This window comes from Fusarium keratoplasticum, chromosome 8 (genome assembly GCF_025433545.1).
Source record: "Fusarium keratoplasticum isolate Fu6.1 chromosome 8, whole genome shotgun sequence".
Taxonomy (NCBI): domain Eukaryota; kingdom Fungi; phylum Ascomycota; class Sordariomycetes; order Hypocreales; family Nectriaceae; genus Fusarium; species Fusarium keratoplasticum.
Genome location: NC_070536.1, coordinates 1,308,471 through 1,331,769, shown reverse-complemented (window position 1 = coordinate 1,331,769; position 23,299 = coordinate 1,308,471). Strand labels below are relative to the sequence as shown.

Below are 23,299 nucleotides of genomic sequence, written 5' to 3'. Positions count from 1 at the left end.
GAACAAACCCAAAGATAGTTGACATTCTCGCTCAATACTGGGGCTGATGATGTACACGACTCTTTATTAGAGCCTCAGTTAATATCCCGCCGGGGAGGTATATCCAACAAAGTCTAGTAGTCAAGGCGCAACCCCTTTGCTCGCTCATTATACAAGGGCCTATATAGTCAGAAGATCCTCACTCATCTAATACAACCCATCGTCATCGCTCGCCGTGCCGTCCTGAAAGCCCATGACAGCCTTTCCCTTGCCCTTAGATCTTCCATTAAGATCATCAACCTCATCCTCCTCGTCAAATTCATCATCACTCGTCAGGGCAATGGCCTTGCCCTTACCCTTGCCTGCGACAGCTTTCCCTTTGCCCTTTGACGACGTCGATGCACCTGACACAACGCGCTGGGGCACCGGGGCGGGCTTGTCATCCTTCTCTTTCTCCCGACCTCCCTCAAACATGGCCCGAACGCGCTCATAGTGGGACAGTTCGCCAGCGCTAACACTAGGAACAAGTTCATCGTTGGCAGCCAAGAAGTCCTCCTCTGTAACCATGACAGCAATGTCCTCCGGCGTGGCATAGTGATCGAAGTAGTAAGCGGTCGAAATTGGATGCTGAGTCGCTGGGTCGGCGTTGATAGCTTTGATATTGGCGTCCACAGCTGAAGCTTGGCGCGTAACGGCCTTGAGCATGGCGTCACTGCAAAGAGCGTAAAAGTCGGCACCAGTGTAGGTGAATGGAAGGCGCTCTGCCACAGAAGCGAGAGAAACTGACGGGTGAAGAGTGAACCTGAGAATACATTAGCATCAAAGTGTGTCAGAAACATGCATGATTAACTCACTTCCTTGTCAGTGCCTCCAAGATGGTCTGTTGCTTGTCGTTCGTGTCAGAGACGCCCAGGTAGAGCATCTTGTCGAATCGACCAGGTCGCAACAGGGCAGGGTCCAAGAGGTCGGGTCTGTTGGTCGCGCCGATAACAAAGACACCACCACCCGAATCATCACCACCAGACATGCCATCCAGCTCTGCCAAGAGCTGAGACACGATTCGGTCCATAACACCGCCGCTGTCGCCCTGGTTGCCTCGCTTCGGAGCTACTGAATCCAACTCGTCAAAGAAGACGACGCAAGGTCGAGCATCTCGGGCACGCTGGAATACACGTCGCACGTTGGCTTCAGACTCTCCGATGTACATGTTGAGCAGCTCGGGTCCCTTGACACTGAAGAAGTTGAGACTGTACTCGGTGGCGATCGCCTTGGCAAGCAGCGTCTTTCCGGTTCCAGGAGGACCATAGAACAGAATACCCGATCGCTTCTTCATGCCCTTCGCGAAGAGCTCGGGGCGCTCCAGCGGCAGTTGAATGGTCTCTGTGACAGCCTCCTTGACATTGTTCAGGCCACCAACATCGTCCCAAGTGACGTTGGGAATCTTGGGTGCGCCGATTGAATCAGAGAAGTTCTTGCGAGCCGCCTCCACGGCGATATCAAAGTCCGACTTGGTCAAGCAGCGTGCAAGAGGGCCACCAGCAACCTGGACGTCTCGCACAGTAACGGTTGTTTCAGCGTTAGTGTTCTTGGTCGAGAGCTTCTCGAGGCGAGACTGCTGGGCGATTGAGGCTCGTTCAACAACGTCTACCAGATCACCTGCCACGAGGGCTGCAGTCTTCAGGGCGATCGAGTTGAGATCAATAGAAGGCTCGAGGCTCACGCCCTTATCACTGATGATAGACTTGAGGATGGATTCACGCTCCGCCTCATCGGGTGCTGTCATTTCAAGCTCATGCGTGAACAGTCCTCGGACGCCATCGGGCACCTTGTCGACCTCGTTCGTGGTGGCAATGAGCACTCGGGTGTCCTCCAGAATCTCCTTAATGGTGGCCTCAATCCGGTCAGCGGTCAAGGCCTCGATGTGCTGGAGAAGCAAACCGCAGCAATCAGAGCCACAGCTCATAGCACGCTCTGCTCTTGTTCTAAGGAAGCCCTCTGTCTTAACATCGCTTCCACTGCCACTTCCCTCGCTCAGGATATCATAGGCGTCAATCGTATACGTATGCAGGCCCATATCAGAGCAAGCACTGGAAGCGAGAGTTGACTTGCCGATATTGCGATGCGTAGAAGTCAGCAGGATTGCAACGGGTGGCATCTTGAGATGAATTGCCCTTGCGCTCGTGGCAGCAGCAATCAGCTCCCTCAGCTGACGCCTGAGGGGAGAAACGTATGGCAGCTCGGGCTCTTGAATCGCAGGAGGCGTAGATTCAGATGCTCTCCTGGGTGTCTTCTTGAGACCGAGATAATATTGCCAGGTGCTCTGCTTGATACCAGGTATCCGGCTTGTCTCAAACCCTGAGCCGTGCATGGCTACGGACGAGCTATCGATGCAAGCAACAGATCCCCAGAAGGCATCAGCAGTACCGTCTTCGTCCTCATCGGCCTTTTGAATCTGGATATGTCCAACCTTGAACCAGGCGACACTGTCGAACCTCGAAGGCTGCTTTCCGGTCTCCTGGCCGCCTGCGGTGAGTGCCATCACATCATCCACCTCGGAGCCTCCAGCGCCGGGCATCTCCTGGAGCGTGCGGCCAAGTTCAGCATCGACCGGCACAGCGATGAGATCTCCACTCCGGACTAGACGGATCTTCTGCGCAAAATATCGCTTCAGGCCACCCAGCACGGCGGTCTGGAATGCCCTCTCTGCGGAGATAGGGGTTCGGATATGGTGGATGGTAATGTCCCGAGCATAAGGAGGCCGCGCTGCGCTGGTGAATCTGGGGATGGTACCCTTGCCTTGGTAAGATGCCTTCTTCAGGGGGGAAAGTCGAAGATAGGAAGCATCGTCAAGATTGGCGAGGAGAATTGGAGAGGCATAGGCCGTAGGGCTAGTGGGTCGCTGGATTTGCGACTCAAAGAAAGACAGTCTTCTTTCTCCGTGCTTTGCACTTGGAATCCTCGTCATAGGTCGCTGAGAATAACCCTCTGGCAGACCATATACTCGAACAGGTCGCCACTTGGCAGGTTCCGAGTCTGCCTGTCCAAAGCTTCCCAGGCCAAAGGCGCCGAATCCGTTGGCAGGGGGCTCCTCAGCAGCCTCAATTCTAACCCAGTCGCCAGAAAAGCATCCTATCCTAGTTAAGGACGACACATCGACATAAATTCTGGCCTCCTCGTCATCTTCCAGGGATGGCTTTGGGTGAAGCAGATCGGAAGGAATCTGCTTCATTAGGCCCTGAGCCTTGAATAGTCTGCCTCGTGGTCTATCCGGTCGAGCAGTGGTTGCGGTAAAGTTTGAAAAGACAGAGCCAGGCGTAGCAATGCCGCTAATGCCGCTCACCTTTCTGCCACGCAGAGTGCCCACAGTCATTGGTGTTCCCGGTTGTAGCGTCGAAACTCCACTGGCATTGGTCGTGGGCAGAGTCGGAGCTTGCAGAGAGATCATATCATCCATCGAGTCGTCCGATAATTCGTCCTCTTCAGAGCCCGACAGATCAGTTTCGGTTTCAGTGGCAGACTCCATCCCTTCGGTCGTGGTGCCTGACTTATCCCGGTCCTCAGCAGCAGAGTAGAATTGGTCGGTGCTGGTATCGTATTCGTCCTCGCGAGCGCCATTGAGTTGCTGGCTCGCTGATGCGACGCGACGGATCTGCTTGGTGTGAACACGGCCGCGCATAAGAATGATCTTGGTTGACTCGGTCAGGATACCCTGGGCGACTGGCTCGCACAGCATGATCTTGCCCGGGTTCGGTGGCACATGGGTGAGAGGATGCGGAGGGAGGGGAAGCGGAAACAAATCACCAGAGTGGACGACTTTTAGACTACTCAGAGCAGCTCTGAGAGAAGTCACAAGACGCTCCTCTGGCGAAGAGTTGCCAGCGCTCTTGCCCCTGCCGTTGGTAGGATGGTCTCGATAAAATGTGCCCTCTCCATTCTCAAGCCTCTTTGTTAGTTCGCTCTCCAAGCTCACAAAGACAGTTTCAAGCGGTACGGGAGCAACATCGAGGACGAGAATCTCGATTCCACCTCGACTATGGCTCGACAGCTTGGACGGAGCAACCTGTTGCAGGGTGACGGCGAAGCTCTGGAGAGAAGCGGACGAGGGCGAGAATCGGACGGTCGATGGGGAGAGAGTAGAAGACTGTATTATCGGGACAATTGACCACGGACTATCGGCCGGGCTCGCGTTTGGCGCCCATGGAGCGATCGCGATATGATGGATGTTATTCTGGGCGGCGCCTACGCAAATCCTGGGTCAGTAACCTTCTAATGCGGTGTATGGGTTGACATTAACATCTAGGTACTGAGGCGACATACCATCACTAGTATTGGGGAAGAGATCGTGGAAAATGTCCTCGGACACAATGCCGACATCGCTCTTGATATGGTCATCGAGGATGAGCTTGGCGGCGATGGATGGCTTGTCTTGACGACGTCTGCGGTTCCGTCGCTTGGCCGAGGTCACAACGGATCGAGATGAGCTTGCCATGTTGATATATGGGTTGAGATACGGCGTAGGGTGGTGTTGATGGAGCTGGCGGTCGAGAGATGGAGCTTCAGGCGCAACGCGGGGATGGTTGCATCGCGATCCGGAGCTTCTGGAGGGACGGTATAGCAAGAGATGCAAGGAGAAAGTGTTAAACAACACACTCGGGACACGCAGTCACTTTAGCAAGAGACAATTGAAGCGACAGGTGAGGAGTTTGTGCCGAGTCGACGTCGTCACGGCCCCAGATTCCGAGGTGCAAAGCGGTTGCCTTTGCGACTGGAGATTGGAGATTGGGATGTGGCTTCCGTTTCGGCTGCGGCTCAAAGCGACCGAGAGGAAGGGGGACAGAGAATTTGGCCTCGGCATTGGCGCGCGACACGGGGGAGAAGCGGTACGTACCCCGACCGACCGCGGAGCACAGGCGCGGGCACGGGAAGTACGTACCGGCTCTCCGGGGTAAAAAAAGGGTCAGCTGTTGAGACCCTGGATTGACAGAGAAACAACAGTTAAGAGATCAGATGCTATTATTGCATGTGGTGCACGATGATCGTATTCGTGTAGTCAGTCTAGATGAAGCTGATATGATGCTCTTATTCGGAGTCTTTTCCATCTATCGTCAGTTTTGTTATCTCCTGGTGAGGTCCGAGATTCACGATGACGCTTCAAATCATTTCCCCAAGAACAAGATGAAGCCGCCACCCAAACATCGGCGCCGTCACTGACACGCAGACACGTCCAAGATTTTTATCAAGTCCAGGCCTTGGTCGTTGGCAGTGCAAATTAGCTCTTGCAGCCTGATCGGCCGGAACTGAACCAAGCGTGATGATCCCCCAGCCCCTTTTGTCAACTTCACATGCTTCGAGCAGGGATCATCCGTCCTCCACGTCGTCGCAGTCTCCGCCACAAATCCGGCTCCCTGGCAGCGAGTGACAGACTCGACGACTGCTAGCCCACCCTCCCTCTGCGGCCCTTTCAGCGGCGCTTCCAAGCCCCCCTTGTATCAACGCCCATGACGCAACCATATTTCGCAGCGAGTCAGATGTAAGGGCCCTTACACCGCCGCCAACTTTCTCGCCATTCTCATCTTTGAAACGCTTTGTCTTGTAAACAATCGGACGACAAAAGGGTCCTGAAAATCCACCCAGAACATCTCGGTATCCGTCCTTTATTCTTGTCATCCAATCACGGCTCTACCCCTTCTCAAAGCGGAAGTTGGCCACCGACCTACCCTATTGGTCCGGTTTTGTCATCTTAACGTTCACCATCCCACCCTTTCCCCTCGAACATTAATCTTTTCTTGCTTCTCAAGTTTTCGAACAACTTTATTTCATCTTTTTACATCTGTTCCTGCCAGACATGCGGGTATATCTGGCTGGTTAGTCCTTCTCTCCACCTTATCTCGACCACTGTTAGTCCCGCATCATTTGGACGGCTATACGCGACCCTTCGTATATCCGACTGAACTCTGGACCTTACCACGCCATTGCATATTCGTTCCAAACCCAAAGACTTACAAAAATGACCCTGAAACATGATGGCACAACAAGTGCCGCTCCAGAGCGGACCCCTCACGTTATCGGCAAGAAGCTGGCCGAAACCGCCGTCCAGTTCAGTCAACAAGCCGAAAAGCTCTCTCACCAACACCCGACTGGGCAGGATCCTTCTGTAGCCGTCGAGGCTCAGTTTGTGACTCCTCAGGACCCTGTAATTGTGACTTCAGATGGCCAACGGCTTCCTGGTGTACCATTGCAAGAGGCGCACAAACTCAATGTCCTCCGTGAAGAGCTCCAAGGAGAACCCAAGAGTGTCGAGATCAAGGAGGGCGATGAGGTAAAGGAGAAGATCTCCAATGTTGAAAGTACAGACACGCGACACCGAAAAGTTGTCCAGCTGCCAGAGCAACAGAATGGCGCATCAATGCAGAAGTCGACGACCAATGGCACCTTGCGAAAGGCCATGCCTCCGTCGCACACGAATCCTCTCTTTCCCCCATTGCCTCTTTACGGACCTCCTTCAATGCTTCGAAATATCCAATGTCTATTCTTCCGAATATCGGCCTTCTTCCTAAGTCTGGCATTTCTTGGCGTCATTGTTCTGGGTGCTCTATTTACAAGCATACCCTCGCTCTGGAGGAAGATCTTTTACCGGCTAACGTTCCGCAACCCTGACGCACGTCGGCCATTTTACGAAGAGGAGAAGCGCAGAGCCCGCGTAAGGCATGAAAAAGAGAAGGATTGGGTGCAAAAGAAGTCAACAAGCGGGCTCACCTTGGACCGTGTAGAAACCGCCGAGGCCTTCCCACCAACCGAAGGTGGCCCCGACCCGATCGTGTGCGATGTGGCATACTATGCGCGGAGAGTTGGGCTCGATGTTGAAACTTTTGAGGTTCAGACCGAGGATGGGTTCCTGATCGACTTATGGCACGTTTACGACCCGAAGGAGTACACTGAGCTGGATGGCAGTACTCGATCTCACCAAGGGCCGGAAGTCTTCCAGGGCCCCAGACGGAAGTTCAAGGACCCGAATCAGAAGCCCAAGTTTCCTGTACTGCTCATGCATGGCTTGTTGCAGAGTTCAGGGGCGTACTGCTGCAATGACGACGAGTCTCTTGCCTTCTGGCTTTGCAAGTCTGGCTACGATGTCTGGTTGGGAAACAATCGATGTGGTTTCAAACCCAAGCATACGCTGCTTGAGTATAGCGACCCGAGGATGTGGTGTTGGAATATTCGGCAGATGGGCGTGTTTGATCTCCCTGCGTTGATGTCGCGAATCATCAGCGAGACGGGGTTCGAAAAGATTGGCCTCATCTGCCACTCTCAGGGGACGACACAAACGTTTGTTGCCTTGGCAAAGGAACAACGACCTGACCTAGGAGAGAAGCTGACAGTATTTTGCGCCCTTGCTCCCGCCGCATACGCTGGACCTCTGATCGGCAAGATGTACTTCAAGTTCATGCGAATAATCTCGCCCGGCCTATTTCGGCTCATGTTTGGGATTCACGCTTTTATCCCTTTTATGATGCAGATGCATCAACTTCTGGACCCACGCGTGTATGGATGGCTCGGCTACAAGGTCTTTTCCTTCCTCTTCGACTGGACAGATTCCCGCTGGGACCGTGGCCTTCGAAACAGGATGTTCCAGTTCGCGCCCGTATACGTCAGTGCCGAGTCGATGCGATGGTGGCTTGGGCGGGAGTGCTTTGCCAAGCACAAGTGTATCTTGGCTACTAAGGATGCCTTGAAAGCTGAGGAGCACATGGATGGAGCAGCCGACGGAAGACCCGTGACACCGAGAACAAAGTCAGCAATCGAGGCGCATCGGAAACATCCCAAGGGCTCGACAGCATGGTACAACGAACAAGCACCGCCGATGGCCTTTTGGGTCTGTGGAAACGACAATCTTGTTGATGGCGAGAAACTCCTCCGACGTTTCGAAAAGGGCCGCGAGCCCTTCGTTGATGTGGTTCACAGCAAGACAATTCCCGAGTACGAGCATCTTGATGTGATCTGGGCTATGGATGCTGTGGACCAGGTATTCAAAGAGGTTCGAGAGGTACTCTGGAAGACGTGCGATGTGCGTGACATTTGCCGTGTCCCAGAGGGATGCGAGCACGTCGAGCCACGAAAGCCAAAGGTGACTGTTGCCGAGGATGTGGTTGATGAGACCCAATCGAGTAGCAGTGGTGAGAACTAGATGAGATACGAGGACGAACGATACACGCATACATTCATGCCTACATAAACGACACGCATAATTATACACGAGAAACGCTGGGTGATGGAAAAGAAGGATAGAGACGTTGTCTTTTGCTTATAGCTCCGACTGACTTTTTGTTAACATCACTGCCTTGGCCTCGAGTTTGGAGTTTGAGCGACGGTGTTGTTACGGGAGTTAGAGGAGGATATAAAATATTAATGTACCTAGACTATTGCTATTCATAGATTCATCAATTCATCATGTACTACCTATGCCAAGAGCCTGATAAGCTTGTTCGGTGACACAACAAGCCATGGCGTTTTCCATATCCACAGACTCGGGCCACGAAACGGTCGAGCACAAAAACGGCAACGGTCATCGAGTCGATCTCTCCAACCGTCCCAAAGTCAAATTCCGCATCAGCCAAGACCTCTCCTCCCCCGCCCAAGCTCGGTTCCCCGCGTACAACACCACCCCGGTCTGGATCCTCCGGAGAGGGACGAGACCTCGCATCAGGAAAAGCCACCCTGGGAAGCAGGGGGGTTCGTTGGCTAGGGGCGGTTAGATGGAAGCTGAGGGGATCATCATGTGGTCTTGGGAGGCGTAAACTCTGGGGTTGGTGGTGCGACTTGGGCTTGGAGGATGTGACATAAGATGTGAAGGAGCTGCTGAATGTATCCTTTCTTGTGACGATTCCTGGTTCTTTGATCCTGCATCTTGAGCTATCTTTTCTTTGAGGAAAGAAATCAACTTGTTCATCCGTCGATCCCGGATCGCCCACAATGCCGTACTCGTCACCATTCGCAGACGTCGACATCCCTCTTGTCGACGTCTGGAACCTATATATGAAGCGTCCTCGCGATTTCCCTGATGATCATCGTTTGTAGTCCGTCAAATTTGATTGAAAGAGTAAGGCTGACACCTTGCACAGCGATCCTCATTGACGGCGACACAAACCGCTCCTACACCTTCGCCCAGATCCGCGATCTCTCTGCCGCCTTTGGCCGGGGCCTCCGACACACCTTTGACTGGCAAAAAGGCGACGTCCTAGCTTTCTTCGCCCCGAACCACATCGACACGGCTGTCGTAAACCTCGGCGTCCTCTGGGCCGGTGGCGTCGCAAGCCCCGCGAACCCGACTTACACGGCCGAAGAGCTCGCAAGCCAGCTCGTCGACGCGCGGGCCCAGGCGCTCGTGACGCACAAGGCGTTTCTTCAGACCGCATGCAAGGCGGCTGAGCTGGCGAGCCTCAAGCCCGAGAGGATCATACTTCTTGGTGATGGGAAGGACGATGCTGGGAGGTTTAGACATTGGACCGAGGTGACGGACAAAGGTGCCTGGTTTAAACCTAAGAAACCGACGATTGATCCGCAAAAGGACCTTGCGTATCTATCCTACAGCTCGGTAAGTGAGGATTTCGTAAACAGTGAGAAAAGACTAATGATTTAGGGAACGATGGGACTCCCAAAAGGCGTCATGTTGACGCACTACAATATGGTTGCCAACGCCTGTCAGTTTGACAAGTTTGACCTGAAGCTTCTGAACTGGGAGTTGGATGCTCAATTGGGAGTGCTGCCATTCTTCCATATATACGTGAGTTGTGTTCTATCGGGAGGAAGGGAGCATAGTACTGACCTCACTCTAGGGCCTCGGCGTCGTCCTCAACGTCAGCCTCCTCTCAGGTGCAAAGTGCGTCGTCATGGCAAAGTTCGACCTTGCGCAGGCCTGCCAGCTCATCCAAGACCATCGCCTGACTTTTGTATACGTGCCGCCACCGATTATTCTGGCTTTGGGAAAGCACCCTTTGGTGTCGCAGTATGATCTCTCGTCTCTGCGTTTCGTCAACTCAGCTGCCGCGCCCCTGAGCCGAGATCTGGTGGATGCAGTATGGGATCGTCTGGGAGTCATGGTAAAGCAGGGCTATGGATTGACAGAAACGAGTCCTGCAGTTTCGGTACAGATGTTTGATGAGTGGAGGCGGTATCTTGGGTCTGTTGGGAGACTGGTTCCTAACATGCAGGCCAGGATTGTTGATCCTGAAGGAAAGGAACTGCCGCCCAACGAGGTATGTGTTGCTCAGCTGCATTCTTGTTCCTATACATGGAAAGCCGTTAACATGGTTGTAGTCCGGTGAGCTGCTCCTGAAAGGCCCAAACGTCTTCCAAGGCTACTGGAGTAGACCTGAGCTCAACAAGGAGACGTTCACCGAGGATGGCTGGTTCAAGACTGGCGATGTCGTGTACATTGACACCAGTGGGAACCTGTTTATAACAGACCGTATTAAGGAGCTCATTAAGTACAGTACGTACAATGAAACCCGCGTGCACCATTCTTACTGACAGCTTGACAGAGGGTTTCCAAGTCGCACCAGCCGAGCTGGAAGCCAAGCTCATCGGCCGGAAGGATATCGCAGACGTTTGCGTTATTGGAGTCTGGAACGAAGACGAGCAGACTGAAGCTCCTCGTGCATATGTCGTGCCTAGCGCTGGCGTGGATGGGAGCGAGGAACTGGCCGCAGATATCATCGAGTGGTTGGGTAGCCGAGTCGGCCCCTCTAAGCGGCTGCGCGGAGGTGTGAGATTCGTCAAAGAGATTCCCAAGTCACCATCCGGCAAGATTCTGAGGCGCATATTGCGGGATCAGATGAACAAGGAAGAAGGGGGACCAAAGGCCAAGCTGTAGGGTGGGAGTATCGTTACTTGTTTTGTACAATATGCTTTGTATCTTACATGAGGTATGGCTCTGTTATTCCACCTCTATACAATCAAATATGTCAATCATGTCGTCCTGTTTCACATCTTTTGATTAACCCATTCGCTCAGCTTCCTCCATCAGCTTCTCGACGCTGAACCTCGAGTCGCCAGCCGCAAACCAGTCCAGAAGCTTCTTTCGCTCCTGAGCCCTCTCCTTGCGCTCACCGTCCAGCTCAACACCCTCGCCTTCCCAGCCGCCGTAGAATCGCTGCAGGCACATGACCAGCCACCTGGCGTTCTCTGGCTTGATGCCCCGATCCTCGACGACCTGGCCCTGCATCAGGACCAGGCCTCGGTCATCGGCAAGGTCCAGGTGGTGCGTGATGGTTGTGTGTGGCTGCGCGAACTCGCCCCGGGTCTTGTATTCGGCGAGCTGAGTGAAAAGGACGGTGCTTGTCTTAGACGCAGCGTCAAACGTCCACTGGAGGAAGTGAATCTCGGCGCCCTGTGTCGGGTGTGGCACGGGGAGAACGAATTGGGGCGCATTTTGCGCAGCCTCCTCCATGATCTTGTATGTCGAGGACGGGATTACTGCGCATATGGCGTTCTCGTTGGAGGCGTGTCGCAGGCGCCAAATGGCAGTGAGCTCCTTGTCGGGAAGCTCTCGCGCCTTGGGGAGGTCGATGATGTCATTGAGGGTCTTGACGGCGGGCTTGTCAGCTCCCGTAGGAGGCGCCCTCGGAGCCTCACGCTCTTCTGTAGGCTCGATCTGACCCGGCGGGAGGTCCTTGTTCGGCTGGATGGTCGGGGTGTCGGGAGCTTGGGGGATGGTTCCGGGAGGATGCTCGACGGCATCCCTGCGGCGCTCGGCGTCGATCTTTTCGGCGTAGGCAGCTTTGAGCTGGTCAATGCTCTCGTGGCCCTCCTGCTGGGCCTTTTGGTTGAGCTTCTCGCGGTACTTTTCGAGGACGGCCTGCGGTGGCTGTGTGGTCGCGAGGAAGCGGATGTCGTGAACTTGAGCCCATCGGCGTTGGTTGACGGCTTGTGTCGCGCGTAGGGGAGCAGCTACGAGCCGGCGAAGAGCGGGAATTCGTAGTGAAGCCATGGTGATGAGTTGATATTATCGTCCTTGGACGTACCAGCTCCAATTGGGTATCGTAGTCTGGATGTCGTCGCAAGGTGAAGAGGAAGAACTATGGAGTCGTGAGGGAAAGATTTGGTAGGACAGGGTTAAGCCACTGAATTCCGGGGGTTTCGAGCTCTGTCGTCACTAAAACCGGCAATAGTGGGGGCGGGCGTTTATCGATTCTCTCAGCTTGAGGAGCGTCCGGCTTCGGAGTTTGGAGGATGACAAAGTCGCCTCTAACAATTGGACCAAATTGATAGTCCATCTTTGATCTCATTGAATCGGAACTAGACGCTTTCAGTTCCCTCAAGATCTTTTTATCAATCCTCTCACCCGCCGCATTCTCCTTCACTAGCAATCCGAAAGCGTCTTGTACCCCGCCATCAAAATTCACCGCCTTTGGTGGGCATCAACTTTCTGCCGCCCTCTACCACAACCCGAGCACCGAGGACTCGAGTCTCCCAAGTCCAAGCGATAGGTCCTGAACTTGCATCGTAGCATCTGCATACGCTAGAGTACGATCGAAAGTCTCATCCCTTCTCGCTATGGCGGATTTCAGGCAGTGGGCCCTCGAGTTTGTCCTGGCCGATGATGAGGGGCGACAGACGGCCATCGCTCAGAAGGCTGCCAATGGTACTTATTCTCCGAACATGTTTATTGCTTCCCCGAGGGATCTTCTCTGACTTTATGCTGTAGAGATTCAAACTGCACCTGCCAACTCAAACCCAGTAGCACGATGGGTAGAAGCCGTGCAACCATGGATGCCAGGGAGTGGTCATGAAGCCGAAGATGAGACACCAGACTGGACTGCTAGAGCGAAGGGTAGGTTAGGAACGCTACTGGATGTCATGTTTGCTAATTATAACACTTGTAGCTCTGGAATTTCTCTCTCGAACTTTGGACTTTCTGAGCAAGGACGTCTTGAAGCCAAGTCAAGGTATGTAGCATGCGTCTTATACACCCACATCCTGGCTGACAACTCGTAGTAAAATTGCTGGTCAGCTTCTTTGGTGCCATGTTCGAGGTTGATCACAAAGCTGGCATTATGCCATCTGCTACTGCTCTGACCCGAATAGCAGCCATGAAATCGTTCCAGCGTCATAGTGGAAACGAGATTATCCAAAAGATCTCTGCCTTGCGAGACGACTTTCCTCGTCAGGTATCCAAAACTCGACTTGCCATCTACGAGCTCATTCGACTACTTATGTCTACCCCCGAAGTTGCTGGCGATCTGCAGCATCGACATGGCTCATCTGCTGGCTTCATGATTGACCTTCTGCAGCTCTGTCGAAGTGAGAGGGATCCCGAGTGTTTGATGGTCTGGTTCGACATTCTGCGAATATTCTTATCTGAATATTCGCCCTCAAAAGAGGTTCTGGAGGAGGTCTATGGTGCTTTCAAGCTATACTTCCCGATCTCTCTTCCTCGAGCATCACAGGTTGCCATTACCCCTGAAGACTTGAAGTTGCAGCTACGGAAGTGTTTTTCATCTACTCACTTGCTGGCTGACCACGTGTTTCCATTCCTTCTTGGAAAGTTGGACCAGGGTGATGCTGTGACCGTCAATGTCAAGGTGAGAACCACAATGCCCTTTTGGAGAGTTGCCCTCACTGACCGCCAATAGGTTGATATCCTCAAAACCATTCGCGCCTGCTTGGACGAGTACACCCACCCCGAACAGTCTGTCGCCCCTTACTGCGGCAGACTTTGGGGAAGTCTCAAGTACGAGGTCCGAAATGGAGAGATTGAAGACACCATATGGGGTACCTTGGAGGTCCTCAAGTCCCTCACGAACAGACTCAAGGGCGATGACCTCCGTGACTATACCCTTTCAGTCACAAGGGATTGTGTCGCTGATCTGGCTACCACCATGTACGCATCATCTGCCGGCAGACTCTTGGTCAGTGTCTTGAGCGCCAAGCCCAGTGCTTTTGTCTTGATGGCCGCTCCAGTCATGACACACATCAAGGAGAACCTGCGCCATCCAAAAGCCCCTGTGCACAGCCAGGATCTCCTCAAGGTTCTCCATGTTGTCTTGGAAACTCGACTTCTGCTTGTCGACTCAGACATGACTGCAGAGGAACGAGAAGATTTTGCCGCTATTGATGCCTTCTTCAAGTCGCTTTACGACGAGGTTTTCAAGAAGACAGTTGATCTTGGTTCGAAATCGGACGCCTCTTACGACGATATCAAGATTGCGTCTCAGGCAGTTCAGGGGGCTGGAGCTTTGCTATGCCAAAGGCCAGCCAAGCCACTTGTTGCGGCCGAGGATGCTGCGAACACTGGCTCTGAGCGACTTCTTCCCGAGGCAACGTGTTCAGAAATCTGCGAGTCACTCTTCACCATCCTGACGAAATCCGGCCCAGGATATCCCCGGTCAGCTGGTGGTGACGAGCTTATCAATGATACTACTAAGGCCCTACAACGTGCAATTCGTCTGTACCCTAAGGGCTTCAACCCCCTGGTTGACCAGGCCATGGCCATTATTCGACCCAGTTGGCGAAGTGGAGGAGTAGACGAAGCATCCGAGACTATCACAGCCCTCGGAGCTCACATTGCCTTTGTGGGATCCTCAGAGCTACCGTCAACCCCCAGGAACGGATTCGACCACTTCATATACTCCATTCGATCGTTCCTTTCGGAACTTTTCAACGCTCTCGAGGCAAAGGTCGACCCTCAGATCTGGTGCGCTCTGGCGGCGACAGTTCAATCTATAATCCGACACTTCAATGATGCTTGCCTGGCACAAAACCCACGGAACGACCTCGACCTTGGGAATGAAACCTTACAAAGGGTTAGTGCCGTTTATCCCGAGCTGGATCAGCTCGGTGGAGAGAAGCAAGTCGAAACTTCTGTGGGTTACCACTCTCAGGTTCCGCAATCATCGTCTGTTGACGAGATCAGACGCGAGTTCCTACTTGTCAGTCTCTTCATTGCTCGACAACTTTACCGCAGGGCCACCAAGGTTGTCGACTCGCATCCTCGGACTGGCAAATCGGCGCTTACACTGAGCGACGACTTTACTGGCGTGGACCCGTCTGCTGGACATCAGTACCTCCATTTGATCTCTACCTTGACGGGCTTTGTGGTTCACGAGTTCAGCGAATCTCAGCAGACTGCACTGAAAGCTGAGACACTCGCCATCAGCCTCTTCCGTGATGATTCTATAACCGTCCCTCAAAAGACATCAGAGGAACAATTGTCCGGTGCTGTTGAGCCAGGCGTTTTGGAAAACGGGTCATCATGGGCTTGGTTAGCATCAGAAGCTCCCAATGTCCTGTCTCTTGGTATACTGCAAGCGCTACAGCCGTCTGCAGTAGCGAGACTTGTATGTCTCTCCTGTTCAAGTATTATATCATGGCCTTGCTAACTTGGATTATAGTTTGAGACAGGAGTCGGACAAGAGCTGATCCTCAGCGGGTTCGTGGCAAACTCCAGCCCAAGCAGACCGGTTACGCTATCCATTCTCACCATCCTGGCCAACAAGTTCAAGATCGAGACTTTGCCGAGCCTTGTAGCTGCGCTTGAACAACTCACATCGGGCTTGCTTCTAGTTTCTTCGTCTGAGGATGGTGCATCCCGCTTGGAGAAGATCACTTCAGTATATGCCCTTGCCGCAGGAATGGTACGGCGATATAGCGGCAAGGAAGCAAAACCACTTCTCCAACTGATCAAAGACTCGCCAAAGGATGCCAAACTCGGTTCTGAACTTGCAAGGCGGCTCGAAGTCATTGTGGTTCCCCAGCAGCCATTGGCCAAGGAGAACTATGCTATTGTCAAGCCTCTATGGGTGCAGAAGGTGTACTTCGAACTGGTCAGCCCCATGCTGCAGGCCGCTACCGGACAAGACGCCGAGGTGCAAGACCAGCAAGTCAAGTCAAACTTCAGCACTGGAGTTCTCCTCATTGTAAAGCATATGAACTTCCCGATCTACGAGGCGGACGCGGATAAAATCCTCCGTATCTCTATTGCCGTTGCGCAGAACAGCGACATCGGCCCTGAGACCAAGGCTGCTCTTGATGTACTCAAGAACACACTTATTGAGGCCCCTGAGAAGGGCAAGGGGCACCTCCGAAGCATCATCAAGATCTGCACAAGAGTCTTCTCGCATAGGTCCTCCGCCGCGAGTGTTGATCCCGAGACGGAGGGCGCTTGCGGTAAGCTTGCTCTGGAGATAGTTGGAGGTCTACCACGCATGTACGAGTCTCAGCATCTGTTGCCGCACGCACCTCAGGTGCAGCGAGAACTGACAATGGTCTGTGGACATCGTGTGCGAGATGTGAGAAAGACGGCACGGCTGGCGAGAGTGGCATGGGCGGATCTCAAGTGAGCGAACTCGGCGTTTTCAAGCATTGGGCTTCTGGATGGATGGGAGCCCGGATATAGAGGCTATATACGGCGTTGACATTCAATCTTGCGTATTGGCTGTCGCAAGATGGCTAGATGAATGCCCATGACGTTGAAATCCTTGAACATGAACAAGGTGCTGCAGTGACTCTGATAATATCACCTAGGATACAACGAGTTTGTCCTTGAGTTTTCACTTCCTCTCTTCAACATGGTATCAAGACACGATCCTCTCTGAACGCCGGATTAAAAACGAACAGTCAATCCCAACTTCTTGCACATTTTTATATCCCCAACTCTCTTCCTATGCCTTGCGTCGCTGCTTGCCTCCCTTCTTTCCGGCATCAGCTGCCGTCGAGCTACCCTCAGTAGCACCCACGTTGGCGGCAAGAACGGCGTCGAGAACATCGGGGCTAGCATCGAGGAGATCTTGCGAGACAGTGACGCGCTTGGGATCACGCTTTCCGATCAGGGGAACCGAGGTGGCGAGCAGCTCCTGGAAGGGGATTGCGACGAACTGGCCTGTCTCGTCGAACCAGCCAGTGAAGGGCTTGGAGAGCTTGAGAACCGAAGACTTGGAGTTGTTGTCGGTGATGGTGATAACGAGGTTGTAAATAGGGACGTTCTTCTTGGTTGAGCTGCTGATCGAGATCTAGGGGAGGACTTATTAGAAGAGGTATGTGAATGACAGGGGAATGCCGTACCTTCTCGCCAGACGGCGATGTGCCCTCATAAATGACACCCTTCTCACGGAACGTAATCCATAGTGTCAGGGCAGTGTTGACCAGAGTGTAGACTGCGACAGCAGCAGCTGTAAAGTGCTTGGTGTTCTCGAAACCAAGCTTGTAGTCCCAAAGGAAACAGGCGGCGGCGATGCCAAAGGCGCTGTAACCGAGGGCGAGGCGAACGTCGGTGAGCGTATGCGACTGTCGGAACTTGAGAGAGTTGAGGTAGTTGGGAATGGCGTCGTCAGATGTGTTCTTGAGGTCTGTCGTTCGCGAGGGCCACCGTGTCAGAAGAGAGGGTCGTGAAAGGAACATGGGATAACTGGAGCGCGTTTACCTGCAAGGTTGTAGACCGAAATCTTTTCCGCTGCGTTGGCCATGGTGGACTAGGGGCCAGAAACGGCACGTATGTTGGAGATTGGGGTGTTGCTGCGTGTTGCGAACGAAGAGCCGTTGAAGTTGGCTGTATGTAAGTGCAACTTCAGCTCGCCCATCCATCCATCATGGGGGTTCGGCTGCCGTGGGGCTTAAGCATGTGGGATAGCTGTCCCTTCAAAGAGAGTCTGGCCAATAAGAGGCCAGAATCAGCACCAGATGTGGCTTACCCGCCCATCGGCATAGTCGGAGCTCCACCATTTTGTGGCGCATTAGAGACGCCATGGATCGTGGCTATTTGGCGACTTGGACCTCACAACCTCCAACAGCTCCATCGCAACACGACGTCAACCTCTTCCCCTCTGCCTCACCAATTGCGCGCCCTCGACTGTCGATATCATGGTGCAAGTTCCGGTCCAGACCCTTCATAGGGACCCCCAGTTATTGTACGCACAGCTTCGAAAGCCCCCCCTCGCACGCCAATTGCTGACCTGAAGCTCCCAGCTACTGGATCCTCATCCCCATCACCATCGTCATGGTCCTGACTGGTGTCCTCCGTCATTACGCATCCGTCCTCATGGCGACCGCGCCTAAGAAGCAGGACAACAAGGCTATGCGTGAGCAGCGGTCCCTCGCCCGCGGTGTCGCCCTGCGCTCCAACCACCACGCCCTCTCCCAGAAGGCCTTTGAGGCTCGCCGCGATGTTCTGACCGCTGGCTTCGAGTCTGGGGCGTACTTGAAGGAGCCCGACCGCAAGGGACAACCTCCTGCGAACCCCCTGACCGACCCTAGTGCCATGGATGGTATGATGGGCATGATGAAGAACAACATGGCTATGATTATTCCCAACACGCTCATCATGAGCTGGATCAACGCCTTCTTCAGCGGCTACGTTATCAGTACGTCCCTCTGCCATTTGGGGAGAGAAATTGTCTAACTTTGGTAGTGAAACTGCCCTTCCCCATCACCATCAAGTTCAAGAGCATGCTGCAGGCTGGTGTGCAGACCAAGGAGATGGACCCCCGATGGATGTCCAGCATCAGCTGGTACTTCCTTTGCATCTTTGGTCTTCAGTTTGTCTACGTCTTTCTCCTTGGCAGTGACAACGGTAAGTCTCTATCCACACTACCCAGCCATTGAGGCTCAATAACTAACGCAATATAGCTGCCAGCCAGGTCGCCCAGCAGATGCAGGCGCAGCAGATGGCTAACCCCATGGCTGGCCCTGGTCAGGACCCTCACAAGCAGTTCAAGGCCGAGGCTGAGAACTTGGCTGTCGTCGAGCACTACTCAGTTCTGGACGATGTTGAGGAGCGTTTCTTGGCGGGTATCAAATCGTAGATTCATAGAACGAGCAATATACATACGCCGACAGACGCCGTGGCACATTTTCCTTGGCCCCTAATCTCTATCCTCGGTCCCTTCTTGTATCCAATTCTATCACTACTAGTCCCACCAGAGGCACAGGCCCAATCCATCAGCAATCATGCTGCCCTTGATCCTGTATGGCGCCGTGGCCTCCGATGCTTCTTGCTGTTTTGGTCCAGCTGGCGCTTGGTCGTGCCACTCCTCGTCGATGACCTGGAACCGGACCATTTCGTGCATTTCATAAAGAAGGCGTTGTTCTTCATCAACGTTCCAGACCCAGAGTTGATGGCTGTGGCTACTGTAGGGAATTGTCAGTGCCTGTCGGTCAATGGCCCATTCAGCAACGGAAACACGCACAATTCGGCCCCGGGGGGTAGATACTCATACGACACAAAGATGTCGGCAAAGAAATCCGTTTGCAGGTGGATGCCTTCAGGCGTAGAGGTTGATATTCTGGCCATCATGACCTCACCCTTGAAGGGACGGAACACCACCATGCGGAACTCAACTAGAGATTGCGCTTGATCAGCTGCCAAGGTCACCAGAGTTCAAAGGTCAACATGACAAACCATTGACGTTGACCAGGCCGGTGCCATGGCCGATGAGACCCTCTGAAGCCCATTGCAGGTCGTACAAGCATATGCAGAGGCCGATTTTCTGAATGACCTTGTTGGAGTATTTTGCGTTGATATTGTCCTCAATGGCTTCCTTGCTCCGCTTGGAGAAGTCTGCCGGCGCAATCTGCACCAAGTCGGCGATTTTGGTCTGAGAGTGTCAGTCACGGTTTCACTTGGATGACGCTTGGTGGGGGTGCAACCTACCAGGATGAACATGCTGATAGCACGTGAGACTCACTCCAGAGTCACTGTATGTATCGAGACTTTCTGATATCTTGCTCTAAAGCATCGAAATATTTGTCAAGTGTCATAAGAAAGAGGTTATTCGTCCCATGGGTGTCTCAGCGACCCAAACACTTTGAGTGGTTGACTGCACCAAAGAAACGGCCTTGGTCGCGGCAGAAAAAGAATGCCGCTGGCGCTAACCCTCTTGGAGCTAGCTCCCTCGCAGTCCCCGCCTCACCGCCTGCCAGAAAAGGGCCGACCCACCAGCTGCGATTGCGGTGTGCAGATAATTTCCAACAGCTTGTCGCAGTGGGCTTTTGGGGAAGGAGGGAGCTTTCACACTGCTCTGTCTCGGCCGTCATCGTGCCTTCCTTCTTTCTAGAGACGACGGGAATCAAACAAGCAGCTACGACTCTTCTCGGCTGCTGCCTTTTCTGAATTTCGGCGTTTGAACCGTATTTCTTCTCTTCCTCTCTCTCCTCGGCGCTTATTTTGATCTCTCTTCCTTCTTCAACTCTACTGTGCGTAACCTTTTCGTTCTGCAGCCTCCGCGAACCCTTTTCCCACTCGACACGTCGACCACGAAATCTCCCATCGAGAAGCTATAAACACGCCCGAATCTTCCATCCCAACGAAGCAACGAATCATCGTGTGTCCTCGCTTGAAGCATTATCGGCGAGGTCGAATACTACCAGCGCAGACCTTCCCTACGCCCGCTAGATCCGAGATCCCTTCATCCAGCAACACTTCCCATCATGTCAGGCTACGGTTACGGCCCTCCTCCCCCGCCGCCATCGGCTTCTGCTCCCCCGAGCTATGGACCCCCAGCACCATCCTACCCCCAGCATGGCCAGGGCCGAGGCGGCTCGCATCATGGTAGAGGAGGACGCGGCGGCCACTACAATGCAGGTCGCGGTGATTACCACGGATCACCCCAAGGCCACTATGAGTACAGTGGTCAACCCTACCCTCCCCATCACAATGCTCCTCCATATGGAGGCTCCCACCCGCCGGCTGGAAGCTATCCACCACCGCAGCCCCAATGGGGACCTGAACATGGCCATCCTCCACCTCACGGGCATTCGCCCGCTCCTATGTCTTCCAACAACTACCACCCTAACTACGCTCCCCAGCCCTACCCTCCTTCTCAGTACCCGCAGCAGCCTCCGTATGGCGGCCCCCAGCCATACCCTTATCAAGGCCCTCCTCCCCCTCCTAACCAATCCCAGTGGGGTGGTCAAGGACAACCGCCTCAGAACCACTACAGCAATGGCAGGCCACGAGGTGGCTATAGTGACCGTGGCGGACCGAAGCCTCCAATGAACGGCCCCATTCGCCCCGGGTATGAGCATGAAGGAATGGCACCACCCGTTAACGGTTATGGCCAGCCATATCCTCACGACCCTCGGGCACCCCCCTATCCCCCAGCGCAATACCCTTACCCTGGCCCTCCTCCACCTCCTGGACCACCTCACCAGGATGGCTACTATGGCCACAATCGCCGCGGCCGAGGTGGCTTTAGAGATGGGAACTCTCGAGGACGTGGAGGCTACCACGGAAACGACAAGTCTCGCCATCACAACAAGTCTGGCCACAATGACTCCAACCACAACAAGCCTGAACCTCCTACCTTGGGTAAGAAGAAGAAGCGGAAGATGAACACGTTGGGTTTGACTCCTGGAATGGACTCGGAGTCTGAGGACGACGAAGGAGAAGAGAAGATCTTGACCGAATTGATCGGGCAAGAGACCATCCAGTAAGTGGCCAAACCATTTCCCACTGGCCCGTCCTAACTCTTTGCAGGATCCAAGATGTCGCGGCGTTCTTGGCGGAACGAAAGAAGCATTTCCCTACAAAGGCCCGTGTTGAGGCTAAGAAGGCTGCCGAGCTGGCACAAAATGGCGAAGACAAGGCTTCCTCGCTGGAGAAACAGGCCGACAAGCTCCGGCGACAGCTTCGCAAGGTTGAGTCGTCGATCAAGCGAAAGCGTGAACAAGGGGATGAGGGTGATGAGATGAGAGATCCGTCCGAAGAGTCTTCAGATGACGAGCCAGAAGTCATGTCTACTCGTTCCCACGTCGCTCCTCCACCTCCTCCTCCCGCAAAGAAAGCCGACGTTTCCAAACACTGCAAATATTATTCCACTGGTGGAACATGCGGCAAGAAGGGCAAGTGCCGCTTCGTTCATGATCCTGAGGTTCGAGAGGCCGCCATGAAGGAACGCGAGGCCAACAATGGACGTCTGACTATTCAGCAACGCTTGATTCTCAACGACAAGGAGCAGGAAGACCTCACAGTCCTTCAGTCCATCGATTACCTCCGGAAGAAGGGAGCGATAGAAGCGGTCGAGCCATCCGAGGTCAAGGACGAAGGCACCAAGAAGGTCAAGGCCGAGCTTCCCGCGCAACCTCCTCCATCCAGTTTGCTCCCGGATGCCCCGGCTTCCCTCCCTCCCCCTCCAGTCAAGCGGGAGCCTGCTTTGCCTCGTCGCAACCCACCACCTTCCATTGTTCCCGGCGACAATAACAGCAGCCAAGGAATCAAGCACTACCAAGGCTGGCTGCTGAGGCCTTATGGAAGCACCAACGGCAAGTCATCCAAGAGTGATGATCTGCCGTGAGAGTCAAGGCCTACTATGATCACCTGTCAACCCGGGCTTAGGACCATGTGGATGGCCTGCCAGGAGTCGTTTTCAAGTTCCGAAAATGGATAGTTTACCACGGATGGACGTTCCCTATCCTGCCCTTTTTGTTTGAATAGTGTAAGAGTACGATGGTCGGTTACTGGCTTGAGCTTGACGTGCGGGTTACTGCCTATAGTGGGCTCCGTGTCGAGGATCAAGTACCTGAAGTCGGTTGAATCCGGGCGGCTGGAGCTTCAGTTTGGAGCCTTCCGGTGATCGACCCCTTTGGTTTTCTTATCTGGGCCAATTTTTACGTTTGGGTTTTCTAGGCACAGGCGTTGAGCTAATCTCTGGTCACTAATGGCGTCTAGTTCCTAGACATGTTTGGAATGGGAAAACTACCTATGTTTGTGCTTTCACTGTGTCCTCCTGCTTATGAACGTGTGTGGATGAGATGCTTCCGGTGGGTAGTTGCAAAGTGGCGACTCGCACTGATGCGTGAAGACTTTACCAAGCGGAAACAACATATCATACGCGAGTGCGTTGCAAACTTGATACCATTATTGCTAAACAAAGAACTACATGAGGTGATAGACGGCCACTCTGCGGCTGGTGGTGGTGTTGAGAAGAGGCTCGAACACTTGTGACAAGAGAGGGGAGGGAGGTTTGGTCGGGAGCTCAGACAGAAGCTGTAGCAGCTCAGCCCGTAGGGTTTTACAATTACGTCTAGACAAGATACCATTCTGAAGCGTCATCCAGTGTACGTGCCCGTACCTATCTACAGCCCCGTCCTCGCCAGTGTTCCCTTTGAAAAGCCACCCGTGATCCCCGATCTGGGTTCCCTTCCCCGTCCGAGCCCCCCGCCCCGTCTTGACCAAAACCATGCAGCCGCCCCCTTTAAGACTGTGTGCGACGAAAAAAATCAAAAAGGAGAAAAGAGGGAGGAAAGATGACAACTCCGTCGCTAATGTGGTCCCTATTGCGTGTGGAATAGACGCGACAAGGGAGAAAAAGCAGCAAGAAAAAAGCCGTTGTAG

General features: G+C 53.7%; 9 protein-coding genes across 9 annotated transcripts; 5 read left to right on the top strand and 4 right to left on the bottom strand.

The window, feature by feature from the left end:
* Positions 1-186: 186 nt before the first annotated feature.
* On the bottom strand, positions 187-4,468 carry NCS57_01024500 (Peroxisomal biogenesis factor 6; the record flags this gene model as incomplete). Its single annotated transcript, XM_053059995.1, has 3 exons — positions 187-781; positions 834-4,218; positions 4,297-4,468. 3 exons carry the CDS (start codon positions 4,466-4,468, stop codon positions 187-189), a joined length of 4,152 nt encoding a protein of 1,383 aa, XP_052910389.1.
* Positions 4,469-5,986: 1,518 nt separating this feature from the next.
* On the top strand, positions 5,987-8,161 carry NCS57_01024400 (Abhydro-lipase domain-containing protein; the record flags this gene model as incomplete). Its single annotated transcript, XM_053059994.1, has 1 exon — positions 5,987-8,161. One exon carries the CDS (start codon positions 5,987-5,989, stop codon positions 8,159-8,161), a length of 2,175 nt encoding a protein of 724 aa, XP_052910388.1.
* A 785-nt stretch (positions 8,162-8,946) lies between these two features.
* NCS57_01024300 (uncharacterized protein) lies at positions 8,947-10,846 on the top strand (the record flags this gene model as incomplete). Its single annotated transcript, XM_053059993.1, has 6 exons — positions 8,947-9,043; positions 9,096-9,568; positions 9,614-9,757; positions 9,810-10,229; positions 10,291-10,465; positions 10,515-10,846. 6 exons carry the CDS (start codon positions 8,947-8,949, stop codon positions 10,844-10,846), a joined length of 1,641 nt encoding a protein of 546 aa, XP_052910387.1.
* Positions 10,847-10,969: 123 nt separating this feature from the next.
* On the bottom strand, positions 10,970-11,962 carry NCS57_01024200 (uncharacterized protein; the record flags this gene model as incomplete). Its single annotated transcript, XM_053059992.1, has 1 exon — positions 10,970-11,962. One exon carries the CDS (start codon positions 11,960-11,962, stop codon positions 10,970-10,972), a length of 993 nt encoding a protein of 330 aa, XP_052910386.1.
* Positions 11,963-12,528: 566 nt separating this feature from the next.
* On the top strand, positions 12,529-16,313 carry NCS57_01024100 (MMS19 nucleotide excision repair protein; the record flags this gene model as incomplete). Its single annotated transcript, XM_053059991.1, has 6 exons — positions 12,529-12,616; positions 12,680-12,805; positions 12,858-12,920; positions 12,970-13,556; positions 13,608-15,311; positions 15,366-16,313. 6 exons carry the CDS (start codon positions 12,529-12,531, stop codon positions 16,311-16,313), a joined length of 3,516 nt encoding a protein of 1,171 aa, XP_052910385.1.
* Positions 16,314-16,634: 321 nt separating this feature from the next.
* Positions 16,635-17,435, bottom strand: NCS57_01024000 (Signal peptidase complex subunit 2; the record flags this gene model as incomplete). Its single annotated transcript, XM_053059990.1, has 3 exons — positions 16,635-16,982; positions 17,035-17,318; positions 17,393-17,435. 3 exons carry the CDS (start codon positions 17,433-17,435, stop codon positions 16,635-16,637), a joined length of 675 nt encoding a protein of 224 aa, XP_052910384.1.
* Positions 17,436-17,757: 322 nt separating this feature from the next.
* Positions 17,758-18,770, top strand: NCS57_01023900 (ER membrane protein complex subunit 3; the record flags this gene model as incomplete). Its single annotated transcript, XM_053059989.1, has 4 exons — positions 17,758-17,876; positions 17,935-18,329; positions 18,377-18,538; positions 18,595-18,770. The coding sequence occupies exons 1-4, from the start codon at positions 17,830-17,832 to the stop codon at positions 18,768-18,770; spliced, it is 780 nt and encodes a 259-aa protein (XP_052910383.1). The 5' UTR covers positions 17,758-17,829.
* A 105-nt stretch (positions 18,771-18,875) lies between these two features.
* Positions 18,876-19,630, bottom strand: NCS57_01023800 (uncharacterized protein; the record flags this gene model as incomplete). The annotated part of the gene is made up of 4 exons (XM_053059988.1): positions 18,876-19,095; positions 19,155-19,305; positions 19,367-19,562; positions 19,619-19,630. The coding sequence occupies 4 exons, from the start codon at positions 19,628-19,630 to the stop codon at positions 18,876-18,878; spliced, it is 579 nt and encodes a 192-aa protein (XP_052910382.1).
* A 764-nt stretch (positions 19,631-20,394) lies between these two features.
* Positions 20,395-22,259, top strand: NCS57_01023700 (C3H1-type domain-containing protein; the record flags this gene model as incomplete). The annotated part of the gene is made up of 2 exons (XM_053059987.1): positions 20,395-21,395; positions 21,443-22,259. The coding sequence occupies 2 exons, from the start codon at positions 20,395-20,397 to the stop codon at positions 22,257-22,259; spliced, it is 1,818 nt and encodes a 605-aa protein (XP_052910381.1).
* Between the last annotated feature and the right edge of the window lie 1,040 nt (positions 22,260-23,299).